Source organism: Gasterosteus aculeatus, chromosome 21 (genome assembly GCF_964276395.1).
Source record: "Gasterosteus aculeatus chromosome 21, fGasAcu3.hap1.1, whole genome shotgun sequence".
NCBI lineage: Eukaryota > Metazoa > Chordata > Actinopteri > Perciformes > Gasterosteidae > Gasterosteus > Gasterosteus aculeatus.
In genome coordinates, this window is record NC_135708.1 from 6,041,324 (window position 1) to 6,055,735 (window position 14,412).

Genomic DNA, 14,412 nt, shown 5'->3' on the forward strand with positions numbered 1-14,412 from the left:
TGTCTTATTTTGTTGTTTTCTGCTTCTTGTCTCCCTCGGTAACTTCACTTCCTGCCTTGTCCGGTCATCCCCTGTGAATGTCTGATTGTTTCCACTTGTGTCCAATCACCTGCACCTCCCTAGTATATTTAAGCAGTGTGTGTCTCTTGTCATTTGTTGCGTCATTGTCTATGGTCCTTGATGTTCCTCTTTCCTGCCTGCCTTTTTGCCCCGGTTCTGGTGTGTGTTTTGCCCATTGGCCTTTTGCCTTTTGACTATTAAAGTCTCTTTTGTTTAAGAACTCTGCATCTGAGTCCTGCCTCCCCGCATCCCGTGACAGATATCTTAGTCACAGGGAAGACTGAGGAAGAGCACTCGAGGAATTTTTATGCCACCCTGCAAAGACTATAAGAATATAGTCCGCAAGGCTAAGTGCAAATTCCTTGAATTTTACTTTTAATAGAGTACTTGGGGCATGTGATTAATATTATTATTTAGTACATTTTAGTTATATAGCAGTTTTCAAAGTTTCTCAAAAGCCTCTCTTAGTGAGGAAAGGAGAAAATAACAAAGTAGACCGGTGACACATGAGGAAGGGCAAAGAACCTGAAACCAGAGGAGTTCATTTCCAAAATAAAACAAAGTCTCAAAATAAACGTGGAGACGGGACAAAAACCCAACTTGAAATACAGATGTGACACAAAGACGCTTTACGTGGTTTACAAGGCGGGATTGTGGTGCTGGAGCAGGTCAGTGAGGTGTGGGCAGGCAGATCCTGTTTCTTACACGGTCCGAACAGCTGAGGACATGGTCTGGAGGAGACACAAAGATCAACTGCTACAGCAAATAGCAACTCCAGTGTTGTCTTCACCTGGGGGGGTGTCCCCAACCAGTGCCACAACTTCCCACTGAGGTAACTATCACCATCAGTGTGCCAGCACAAATTCCAAAGTCTGCTTCTATCGCTCTAGACAGAGTTTCTCCAATGGCCGAGTCTATGGCATCCCCATCTACACCGATGTCGCTGCCTGGCAACCCTGGGGTATCCTCACCCAAAGAATTGACTGTTCGTCGGTATCCAGCCTGGGAACCCCGACCACCAAACCGCTTGAAGTATTAGATATATGACATACCCAGTGCTGTGGGTCAGAATGAATTCAATTCATTTTATTTTGTATAGCCCAAAATCGCAAATTTGCCTCAGGGCTTTACAGTCTGTAAACACACAACATCCTCTGTCCCGAAACCCACCATCATCACAGGAAAAACTCCCCAAAAATGAAAAAACCCTTCAAAGCGGAAAAAAAAAGGAAGAAACCTAAGGGAGAACGTCAGAGGATGGATCCCACTGCCGGGATGGACAGACTACAATGGATGCCATGTGTACAGAATGAACAATGTATAATACATGCAATTCCTATGACAGAAATGATTCAAGTAATTGTGAGTAGTAAGCCAGGAGCACAGCAGGACCACTGCAGGGGCAACCACCATCAGATAGAACCACCATCCACAGAAGCCTGTGGGGAGAGCACAAAGACTTTAGGAGAGGGTAATGTTGGTTTAAGAGTACAGTAATATGATTAATATCTAAAATAATAATGATGGCAGCAGCAGGCGTCAGCAGGGGCGGGACCAGGGTCCAGAAGAAACTACAATCTACGGAGACCTGTTAGGGGAGAAAGCACAAAAAACTAAAACGTGAATTATTGTGCAACGAGAGCGTGAGAGAGGAACTTAGTGTCTCCTAAGAAGTCCCCCGGTAGTCTAAGCCTATAGCAGCTTGACTAAGGGCTGGTCCGGGCTAACCTGAGCCAGCCCTAACTATAGGCAAAATTAAAGTGGAAAGTTTTAAGTTTTACTTTAAAAGAGCTGACCGAATCTGCCCCCGCGGACTGAAAGTGGAAGCTGGTTCCACAAAAGAGGAGCTTGATAACTGAAGGCTCTGGCCCCCAGCCTACTTTTTAGAACTATAGGAACAACAAGTAACGCCAAATAAACCCCAGGGTAATGTCTGTATTTGAGGCAGTCTACCCTCATTTCCATAGCATAGCCTAAAATAAAAAGAATCACAGACGTGGTATTGAACGTCTGAGTGAAATGTTGCTGCATTAAATTGTGATGTCTCATGATATTAAAATGTTCTGGTTATTATTTGTTAGACAGACATGGGATTAATGGCTTCTGTGCGGTCGCGCTACATTCAGTGACGCTTACAAGTTGGTTTAATTTCATCCTTATGTGACCACGGGTACTGACCAGGTTCGACTTAAGGGTGTGACAGTGACAGAGTGAAAGTGACAGCTACAACTTGGTGAATTGTAAAGAACTATATTACCCCAAATGTAAATATGAATTATTTGGGTTGTACAGTGAAAACTACACTCTCCATTTAACAAAATTTACAGTGAGCATATTGATGGTACCATAACTATTAATGAATAAATAGTTATGTGATTGAAATGTTATCATTTTTGGCGGGGAGACGAGTAACAGGTAGTGAACATCATGAGTTAATACTTTCAGAGTATAGTTTGGATTTTCCGTGCAACTTTTAACATGATTCTTATCAATTACAGCCCAACAATTCAGTCATACTATTTCCCACTGACTTGTTATGTGTAAAAGTGTGACAAATATAGAATAAGAGACCTTTCATACTAATTAACAGGTTAACCAAATAGGTTTGACATAACGTCAATTTTTAACAAGCGATGTGCCTGCTGCACAGTATCTCTGTGCATTCAGATTTCAGGGTCAATATTTAGTTCCTATTTTTGTAATCCCCCAAAAAACACACGAGTTATTGTTCGATTTATTCCTAATGGTTGTTCTCTATGAAAATGTATTATTAGTTATTTTCAGTCACTGTAGATTGCAATTATTTTGTAAACTTATATGAGAGAGAATGGATATTAATGCACCTCCCACTGAACGGACTAACCGAGTTGAACCGAGCACAGTTTTTATTACCCGTTACAGATAATCGATTATGTCATTGATGTTTACACACCAATATGAAAATGTTTGAAAGGCTTCTTGAAAAAAGCCTGGAAGGTTTCTTTTTCTAAATTGGAAAGTTTTATTTGCATTACATCTAAACATCTTACGCTGCAGTATCTTTAAAGACTTGATCAAAGCCAAAAAAACATATTTATCATATAAATATTTATTATGCTTGTCTCACACATGTCAGGTAACACTTAATGGTAAAATATAATGATTCCATAATGTTATCTTATATCAAGATGCCTAACAGCTGAAAGGTACAGTGCACAGCACATATACAGTAATGTTTCAACCAAGAATATCTTATGTGACCTCATGTCATTCTTTTTCCCATCTCACCTGTGTACAACAGACTTTATTCTTGATTCCTAATTGCTTTCAAAAGTTTTCTAAGTTGGTTCACTGTTTCCTTTGAGCAGTACACAATGAAAAGAGACAAGTATAGTCTGCATGTACAAGTGTTGGTACAAAGTTCACTCGACTAAGACTCAGTGTCTCTACAGCAGGTTTCTCTCACATGAGCCAGGCTGCAGTATCTTAAGAGTAACAATGAGCTTCATAGATTTTCTAAACCAGGGGTAAAAAAAGGCATAGATCAGAGGGTTGAGACACGAGTTGAAATAAAACACACATATTACAATGTTAGCAGACGAGAAATTGATCAAGCTGTCCTGGCCTGGAAGGGCAAAACAATAATATGGGCAGACGCACAACAGAAAGACGACAATAACTACACCAAGAGTCCTGGCAGCTTTCATTTCAGATTTTTTAGCAGTTATGTTCATTGAAAACTTAAGAGGTAAAGCTGCAACATGAGGCCTCATGGCACGAGCCTGAGTCACAGCAACCACAAAGACTCTCATATACAGAACTATGATGACAGTGACGGGACCAATAAAAGTCAAAAAGAAATCTGCAAGTTCAGCAACGTAGTTAATCTCAATGACACACTCTCCAATGCAGGAAGTATACCTGCCGTTTTTTTTCAGGTTATCTCTTAGCAGCAGAATTAGAAGGAAAGCAGAACATGTCCAACACAGACAAACACAGATATTAACTCTTTTTTGTGTGACTTTTTTAGAATAATGAAGAGGCTCACAAATAGCCACATATCGGTCAACTGATATGAGCACCATGGTTCCTACTGAGGAAGAAACAACAATATAGTCCAAAACAATATAAAGAGTACACATAAGGTCACCTAGAAACCAGCACCCATCTATAAGCATTATTTGAAAGAACAAGATGAGGCCCACAAAGAAGTCTGAGACGGCCAGAGAGAGCAGGAGGAGGTTGGTGGGGGTGTGGAGCTGCCTTAGGAAATAAGAAGACAACAAGATTGTCATTATTGGTAGCAAAAAACTGTCATATCAAGAGATTAAACACATTTTTTCATTCAAGTTGGAGTTCTAATGAGTTAAACCATTAACCATTTGTTTTTAGCTAGCAAATAGATCAAATATCTGAATACTTGAAGTGGGAGATGGAGACGATGACCAGCAGGTTGAGAGTCACAGTGAGCAGAGAGATGGAGGATAATAAAATGTAAGTGAGCATAAATACAAAGTGAGGATTCACGGCCTTCTTGCAGGAGGAGTTGAGGAGATGAGGAAAGCAAAGTTCATCTTCTTCAAGACTTTTCATTCTCAGAGAGAGGAGACACAATGCTGCTGTGCTCGTCATGCAACTGATGAAGCTCTTTTCTTCTTCCACATCCCTCCTTCGATTTCACTCTGGAGACAACTCTTTCATAGAGGGAAGGACCAAACTCCTGCCTTACTGTTTCATCTGTCTTTTCTCTGTAAATCACCCCCCCCCCCCCCCCCCCTCTTCCTCCTTCACGTATTTAGAAACAGTTAAGGTTTCCAGCATGTTCTGCGATGAAGAACAGCAATTCACATTACAAAACCCCAAATATGCGTTCCTCAGGACAGATCTTTTTACAGAGGCCATATACGTTATTTTTTGGGACATACAAGGCTTGCTTTTGGACTAACAACATAAGAACCCATGAAGATCGCTTATTTCCGTCTTTCAATATGTACACTTGCGTACTATTGGTACTCAACACAGTACATTGATAATGTGTCCGACAGCATGTGTAGATACGGAAGAACAAGGGGTCAATATTGGAGCTTTGGGGAATGTTTTGTATCCTCGAATTATGTTTCTCGCTGACACCCGTAGTAACAGACCCATTACATCAGGGGAATAGTATGTGTACTGTGTTGTATGCACGCGAGTGAAGTAAAGACACAATAAATCCTACTCTGACTAGCATGGTTTTATTCTGGGGTAATACAATTATTACCAAGATAGAAAACTGGCGACGAGGACGACAAATACATGCGTGTTTGTAGGACTAGGAGGACGTGTTTAGAGCTGGAAATACTGGAATCGACAGAAAAAAGAAACAAAAACTTTTTGTGGATACCGTTAAGACTGCCATGCTAGCAAGCTCCCAAAACCTACAGTCTACAAGAGGAGAGGAGAGACGACACAAGAGTGGTAGAGGGAAGAATTGGGAGTACAGCCAATTCAACGAATGGGAAGAAAAAGTTTGAAGAAATGGCGGGGATAAGAGAGCGTTGGTGCTTTTGATGAACTGATTCAACCATGGAGTGCGTACACGAGCGTGTGTACGAATGGGTATTGTTTTTTGTTTTTTTCCGATACCGATGCTAAACCAAACGATACCGGTGACTAAACGGTGCCTAGACTAATATATTAACAGTTTAAACAATAATGTTAATGTAAATGAAAACACTTGGCTTCAAACTATGGCTTTGAAGTACACTTAATGTTTCCCCTCTGTGAGAGTGTGTAGTTTATCTATTAGTTTATTGGAATTTGGGGAATGTTAATCATTTAATTTTAGATTTCTGCTCTGTGCAGGAACTAAAAATATTTAACAAATATTGAAAAGCATTTATGTTGGATTAACCTCTCGATTTATTGACCTCATGATTGCAGGTGCAACAGAGAAGAGCTGCATGAGGCACAAGAGCATCGTTTATCTACTGTGTGATAGATTTTATTCAATGTAATGTTGAGTGGGGAACTGTGGTTCTTAGTGAGACCACGACTTTAAGGGGGGGGGGTGATGCCCCACACATAGTAAGAGTAGTGGATGGTGTGTCTACCTAACAGGCACAAGAGCATCGTTTATCTACCGTGTGATATATGATTCAGTTAACGCTTTGCTTCGTAAAAGATCTAAGCAATCTTCCATCATTCGCGTAAGGATATAGAGTCACGTGTCTGCAGCTCAATGTGGCATATTGAGGAACAACACCGAAGGAACAACGCTAAACCCTCGGTTTAATATTTCGATGGGGGACCGTCCGAGGGGAGGGGGGGTGGTTGTTGCGGACGTGCGCTCTGTGTCCGCTGGTCAGCGTGTGCTCTCCTGTGTATGCGTGTGCGCGATAATGCCGCACGCTGCCAAAACACCTCCAGACTTTAGTAACAGAGGGAAACACTGACTCAACCTTAAATAAATATAACTGGATGGCTAGCAAGTTGCTGTAGCTACACAAGCGGTAAGCTATCAGTCATCAGACTGTAAATAAAGTTTTTCAATTTGGCTCAGGCACCGAAAGCAAGGGCCGAAATCTGCGTTGTGTTTCGGTACGGTAGGTACCTGTCGTATAGGAACCTGTACCAATATGGTACCGGTTTTCGGTACCCAACCCTACGGGTGTGTGGTCTCAGCAGCGAAGCCATACAGAAAAGATTGCTTACGGAAAAGGCATTGACACTGGACAGGGCAGTGGAAACAAGCGTGTCCATGGAGATGGCAGCTAAAGAGGCACATCAGCTAAGCTCAAGTACCACACTTCATAAGATTGCAAATAAAACTTATGAAAAGCAAATTAAATGCTACAGCTGTGATAAGATGGGACATATAGATTCTTAATGCTAGAGCAAAGACCTAGATTGTAGGATATGCGGGAAAAAGGGTCACTTCGTACGCGCATGCAAGAATAAAAGGATAACAAAGAGCCTCAGCCACCAAAACGCGAAAAAAACGTGTGTATAATGTGGAATACCAGAATGGCAATATCCAGAATCTGGATATAGTGGCAGCTCAGATGATTGGAGAGCTCACATATTGACCATTAAGGGAGGGCCACAGGGGTACTGGGTTACTCCATTATTGGAAGGGCAACCCACTCACATGGAGAGTGACACTGGGGCAGCAGTTTCAATTGTGTCAGACCGCATCTACAACAAGGCATTAAAACATATCCCATTGAAAAAGTCTAACATCCTCTTAAAGACCTACACTGGTGGAACAGTGCCACATGGCTCAAAACCTCCCGATCTCCGTTTCTAAGGCCTACTGCCACGGCTCAGACGGAGACAACCGATTCATCTTTTTCATGCCTTACTGACATGGTTCCGTGGAACAACCAATTTATGTTTTTATGCCTTGCTGACACGGCCGAACAGAAACAACAGATTTCTAATAGTTGAGGTAGCGGTCAAACTGAATAAGCAAACAGCTACATCATGCAAGGCAATTATCCATCTCTGTGGTCGTGCATGGCGGGAAAAGATGCGTTTTGACTAGTCAACCATCTTCATGATCTCCAAGGCGGAACCAGGTCTAAATGCAGTCCTAGAAGAGTACACAGTGGTTTTTAAAGACGAACTGGGAAGCATGAAGAACATCATGACGAAACTTGGTAGCAAACCAAGGTTCATAAAGCCTGAGCGGTGCCCTATGCTCTTAGACCAAAACTGGAAGCAGAGTTACAATCGTTAGTAGAGACTGGTGTGCTTGAGCCGGTTAGTGTGACTGACTGGCAACGCCCATAGATCCTGTAATAAAAAGTCTGGAGTACAGTGCTACCTGGACGATATTGTCACGGTTTGGGGTTTATTTCCTGTCTTATTTTGTTGTTTTCTGCTTCTTGTCTCCCTCGGTAACTTCACTTCCTGCCTTGTCCGGTCATCCCCTGTGATTGTCGGATTGTTTCCACTTGTGTCCAATCACCTGCTACTCCCTAGTATATTTAAGCAGTGTGTGTCTCTTGTCATTTGTTGCGTCATTGTCTATGGTCCTTGATGTTCCTCTTTCCTGCCTGCCTTTTTGCCCCGGTTCTGGTGTGTGTTTTGCCCATTGGCCTTTTGCCTTTTGCCTATTAAAGTCTCTTTTGTTTAAGAACTCTGCATCTGAGTCCTGCCTCCCCGCATCCCGTGACAGATATCTTAGTCACGGGGAAGACTGAGGAAGAGAACTTGAGGAATTTTGATGCCACCCTGCAAAGACTAAAAGAATATATAGTCCGCAAGGCTAAGTGCAAATTCTTTAAATTTTACTTTTAATAGAGTACTTGGGGCATGTGATTAATAATGTTATTATTATTTAGTACATTTTAGTTATATAGCGCTTTTCAAAGTTTCTCAAAACCCTCTCTTAGCGAGGAAAGGAGAAAATAACAAAGTAGACCGGTGACACATGAGGAAGGAACCTGAAACCAGAGGAGTTAATTTCCAAAATAAAACAAAGTCTCAAAATAAACGTGGAGACGGGACAAAAACCCAATTTGAAATACAGATGTGACACAAAGACGCTTTACGTGGTTTACAAGGCGGGATTGTGGTGCTGGAGCAGGTCAGTGAGGTGTGGGCAGGCAGATCCTGTTTCTTACACGGTCCGAACAGCTGAGGACATGGTCTGGAGGAGACACAAAGATCAACTGCTACAGCAAATAGCAACTCCAGTGTTGTCTTCACCTGGGGGGGTGTCCCCAACCAGTGCCACAACTTCCCACTGAGGTAACTATCACCATCAGTGTGCCAGCACAAATTCCAAAGTCTGCTTCTATCGCTCTAGACAGAGTTTCTCCAATGGCCGAGTCTATGGCATCCCCATCTACACCGATGTCGCTGCCTGGCAACCCTGGGGTATCCTCACCCAAAGAATTGACTGTTCGTCGGTATCCAGCCTGGGAACCCCGACCACCAAACCGTTTGAAGTATTAGATATATGACATACCCAGTGCTGTGGGTCAGAATAAATACAATTCATTATATTTTGTATAGCCCAAAATCGCAAATTACAAATTAGCCTCAGGGCTTTACAGTCTGTAAACACACGACATCCTCTGTCCCGAAACCCACCATCATCACAGGAAAAACTCCCCAAAAAGCCATGTGTACAGAATGAACAATGTATAATACATGCAATTCCTACGACAGAAATTATTCAAGTAATTATGAGTAGTAAGCCAGGCGCACAGCAGGACCACTGCAGGGGCAACCACCATCAGATAGAACCACCATCCACAGAAGCCTGTGGGAAGGGAGAGCACAAAGACTTTAGGAGAGGGTAATGTCAGTCTACCCTCATTTCCGTAGCATAGCCTAAAATAAAAAAAGAATCACAGACGTGGTATTGAACGCCTGAGTGAAATGTTGCTGCATTAAATTGTGATGTCTCATAATGATATTAAGATGTTGTGGTTAGTATTTGTAAGACAGTCATGGGATTAATGGCTTCTGTGTGGTCGCGCTACATTCAGTGACGCTTACAAGTTTAATTTCATCCTTATGTGACCACGGGCCCTGACCAGGTTTGACTTTCAAGGGTGTGACAGTGACAGAGTGAGACCAAGGGTTACAATATTTAGCTATCATGTCAGGGTTGGATAGGAAGGCAGGACTCAAACGCAGACTTTAACGCAAAAGACTTTAATAGTCAAAAACTCCAAAGTAAAAGGCCAACGGGCAAAAACACCCACACAAACCGGGGGAGAAAAAAAAAGGCTGGCAGGAACTAGGATCATCCAGACGGTAGACATCCGTGACAAAGGACAATGACGCCACAAGTGACAAACAACACACACTGCTTAAATACACAAGGAAGGTGCTGCGGCGGCCCAGCGTGAACGGGAGATCTCTTCTTCCGCTTGCTCCTCAGTCTTGGGTTAAGGAGGTCCTGGAGCTCGAGGCAGGCGAGCTGATAGCTCTGTTTTCAGCTGCCAGAACGGGCTCCTAACATCCATGTAGTCTGGACCGTAGTCTGGCAGCGGGCAGTCCCATGGTGGCGTCATTCTGTCAGAGTAGGGTAGGAGGGAGGACTCAAGTGCAGACTTCTTAAACAAAAAAAAGCGACTTTAATAATCGACCAAAAGGCAAAAGCAAAAGGCCAACATGCAAAAACGCACACGAACCAGGGGAAAAACCGCAGGCCGGACCTACGAACATCCACGACGATAAACAATGACGCGACAGGAGACACACACAAGGGAGGTGCAGGTGATTGGACACAGGTGGAAACAATCCGACAATCACAGACGATGACAGGACCAGGCAGGGAGTGAAGTTACCCGGGGACACGAATGGCAGAAAACTACAAAATAAGACAGGAAGTGCACCACACCGTGACATATCATGCATTGACAGGACATTTAAAGACGGGATGGCCATCACACCATGAAACATGAAAATGTTTGAAAGGCTTCTTGAAAAAAGCCTGGAAGGTTTCTTTTTCTAAATTGTAATTTGCATTACATCGAAACGTCTTGAGCTGCAGTATCTTTAAAGACTTGATCAAAGCCAAAAAAACCTGCTTATTTATCATATAAATATTTGTTATGCTTGTCTCACACATGTCAACTGTAATGTACACAGTTGCACAGCAATTGCTTTCAAAAAGTTTTCTAAGTTGGTTCACTGTTTCCTTTGAGCAGTACACAATGTAAAAGAAAAGTATGAATCTGCATGTACAAGTGTTGGTACAAAGTTCACTCGACCAACACTCAGTAACCCCCCCCTCACCCCCCTTACTGTTTCATCCATCTCTATCGGGATTCTGCTTGTATTTTACTTCGTTTTTTTAAACTTATGTATTCTAAATATCCCTATTTCCATCATGCTCTGAAATGGGAAAGAGAAAGGCACAAAACAGCCAATGTGTTGCCTTCTCGCGACAGTTGTGGACAGAAACAGGAGAGGTCTGCTGCATTTGACAGATTGAACCACCCAATCATTATTTCTCCCTTACGGGAACTTGGTGTCTCAGGCTCTACTTTCTCCCTTCTCTCATCATATCTCAACGACCACACCTACTGGGTACTTGGGAACCTTGTCCTCTCACCACTGGGGTCCCCCAAGACTCTGTCAAGGTCAACCTGCCAGCACCATCCGACCTCTGCAGCTCATCCAGAATGTAACACCTTGGTGGTCTTTAACCTAAATTCACCCATACTTCTCTGCTCCTCCGCTACCTTCACTGGTCACCAGTGGCTTCCCACATTCGTTTCAAAACAATTGTTTTTGCGTATCTTGCAGCTAACAGATCAGTCCACATCCAGAACATAGTCAAACTTTACGCCGCTGATCGCTCACTTTGCTCTGCATCTGCCAATCTGCTTGTTGGTCCCTCACAAATAGTTAATCACTCCATAACATCTCGACTGTTTGCTGTTCTGGCTCCTAAATGGTCGAATGAGCTCCCCAATGACATAGGGACATCAAAAACCATCTACTGACTAGACGTGGACTAGTTAGCACTTACAATGGCACTTACTTAAAGCTATATGACAAATAATTTATTAATATCAATCATTATTTTTCTTTATCTGACTTGATTGGTACCACTGTCCACTGTCTCTCTTGATTGGTACCACTCAACTTCCTGCAGTGGCTTCGGTTCACTTTCCATTCAGAGAGGAGACATTACAGAACACTCAGTAGTCTACAATGTACAACAAATCTTCAACAATAAGGATTAGGTGGTAAGTTGGTATTTAGTTAATAACAAAGCGAGAGACAACAGTTCCTGCAGGAAGCCTCAGTCCGACAGGCATGCTGGTCAACCTTCTGCTGTGTTTCATTTCTCTGCTCACCACAGCTCTCAACCTGCTGAGTCACCATCTCTATCACCCACTTCAGACATATAAACCCTCAGCATTACTTATTACATTTTCTGTCAATTTACATTGATTACATGTCTTTCTTTCAATGTGAATATTCTAGTTAATAATATCCTGCTGATCCCGGTTCAAATTCTTTCATCTGAGGCCTACTGGTATCTGGGTTACTTCATGTGTGTTCTGCATCTTGCTGTAATCATTATCATTACTTCTTCAGTTGGAAATATGGTGCGCATATCAATTGAGGGTTATTTGGCTATTTGTGGCGGGTGGCGGGTTGCGTCTGCTGCCAGGAAATCTGTGACGAAAGCCACCAGGACTCTCAGTGTTGTTGTGTTCCTGATATGCCATCCATCCATCTTCCAACTGCTTACATTACATTACATTACATGTAATTTAGCTGATGCTTTTAATTTAAGCGACTTACAATAAGTGCATTCAACCATAGGGATACAAACTCAGAATAGCAAGAAACAAAAAAGTGCAATTTCATCAAAAAAGCCAATTAACAATTTGCTGTAGACGAGTGCCATTATAAGTACAATGTAAGTGCTACAATTTGTTAGTCTTTTACTCAAGGTAGAGTCTTGACGAGGTGTATCTTTAGTTTGCGGTGGAAGATGTGAAGGCTCTCTGCGGTCCAGATGTCTTCTGAGAGCTCGTTTCACCATTTCGGAATCGGGATCTAGTCGAGTGTTTTGCGCTCAGTGAGGGAGGGACGAGCAGTTTATCAGATGCAGAGCGGAGAGTGCGGGTCAGGATGTAGGGTTTGACCATGTCCTGGATGTAAGCTGGATCCGTTGGATCCATTCACAGCATGGTACGTGAGCACCAATGTCTTGCACTGGATGTGGGCAGCCACTGGTAGCCAGTGAAGAGAGTGGAGGAGTGGAGTAGTGTGGGAGAATTTTGGAAGGTTAAAGACCAGTTGAGCTGCTGCATTCTGGATGAGCTGCAGAGGTCGACTGGCAGTAGCGGGGAGACCTGCCAGGAGGGAGTTGCAGTAGTCCAGGCGGGAGATAACAAGAGCCTGAATCTGTATCTGCGCTGCCTTCTGAGTGATAAGAGGACGTATTCTCCTGATGTTGTAGAGAGTGTATCTACAGGATCGTGTTGTCGCAGTGATGTTGGGAGTCAGGGAGAGCTGTCAAGTGTGACGCCGAGGTTCCTAGCAGTCAAAGTGGTCGTTAAAACAAAGTTGCCAAGGTTAACCGTCAGGTCCCGTGTAGGAGAATCTTTTCCCGGAAAGAGAAGTAGTTCAGTCTTGTCGGGGTTGATTTTCAGATGATGAGCAGACATCCAATGAGAGATGTCAGTCAGACAGGCAGAGATCCGTGCCGCCACCTGGGTGTCCGAGTGAGGGAAGGAGAGAATTAGTTGGGTGTCATCGGCATAGCTGTGGTAGGAGAAGCCATGCGAGCGAATGACAGCGCCGAGAGAGTTGGTGTAGAGCGAGAATGAGGAGGGGATCCAGGACGGAACCCTGAGGAACTCCAGTAGTAAGAGGACAAGGTTCCTACACAGATCCTCGCCAGGTTACCTGGTAGGTGCCGCATTCAAGGTAGGATGAGAAAAGGGAGAGAGCAGAGCCTGTGACACCAAGTTCCTAAAGAGAGGAAATAAGGATCTGGTGGTTTACTGTGTCAAATGCAGCAGAGAGGTCCAGAAGGATGAGGACAGAGGAGAGAGAGCCGGCTCTATAGCCACATTAATATTGAATTTACATGAATTTCTCTCTAAATGTTCGAAAAAGTGACACATGAATATTGTCGTGCTTTTTTTTCATATGATAATGCTAAATGTACCAAAACTGCGCAAGATTTTTAAACATGCAGCATTTTACAAACGGTGCCCCATATTGTTCAGCTCGTCTTGACTTCCTTGTCCTTGGCTGTGCAAACGCTGAAGCTAACGCTTCACTCAACCTCGAGTTAAGTACTCCCTTGTCAGTGGAAGTCGGCTACGGCTGCGCTGACCACTCCCCCGTTGCTTGACACCTTAATCAGTGAACAATCACCATGTGCTGTTTCGACAAACTGAGTTTAAGGATTCAAGTCTCTTTTGCTTCAGAAGAGAAGGCAAAACAGAGTTAGATCGGGTCAAACCTAGCAAAGTTAGGAGGGCACGCTAGGAGCTTAATAGCAGAGTCCACAGCGAGAAGTGGCACTAAAAAAAGGCAAGAGGCTTAACGGCTTAACGATATTAAGAAAGTTGTGAGGGTTGCAAAATAAACAAATAAGCATTCAAAATGTGATTAGATATTTTTATAACATTTATAAAAAATTGTAAATAAAAATAAAAGTCTGCGTTGCAGGAGTTAGACTCTGGCTAGCTTCATTTAGGGCCTTAACGTACAGGGGGACAGTGCAGTTCTTAAAGCTGTTTAGCCTGCCCTGGGGGACTCTGAAGCGTCTGCCTGAAAGAACCTTCAAGGTGGAGGACATGGGTGGGGTCTGAAATGATCTTCTGGGCCTGTGTGATGAGCTGTCGTTCATGAATTTCATTGTGTTTGCTGGGAGATCTGGGCTTTCAGCTC

General features: G+C 43.2%; 2 protein-coding genes across 36 annotated transcripts in view; both read right to left on the reverse strand.

The window, feature by feature from the left end:
* Positions 1-14,412, reverse strand: part of LOC120812009 (uncharacterized) — a 519,303-nt gene that overhangs the window by 276,137 nt on the left and 228,754 nt on the right. The window lies entirely within an intron of this gene.
* Positions 3,404-4,671, reverse strand: LOC120812015 (trace amine-associated receptor 13c-like). The gene is made up of 2 exons (XM_040167797.2): positions 4,460-4,671; positions 3,404-4,302 (listed from the first exon to the last, which is right to left on the reverse strand). Exons 1-2 carry the CDS (start codon positions 4,669-4,671, stop codon positions 3,486-3,488), a joined length of 1,029 nt encoding a protein of 342 aa, XP_040023731.2. The 3' UTR covers positions 3,404-3,485.

What these genes read in the sequence shown, in the direction of transcription:
- LOC120812015 (XM_040167797.2), bottom strand. Translation starts at nt 4,671, where the DNA reads ATGACGAGCACAGCAGCATTGTGTCTCCTCTCTCTGAGAATGAAAAGT. An exon ending in GTCTCCATCTCCCACTTCAA is followed by an intron (nt 4,303 to 4,459) that starts GTATTCAGATAT and finishes TTATTTCCTAAG; the next exon opens with GCAGCTCCACACCCCCACCA.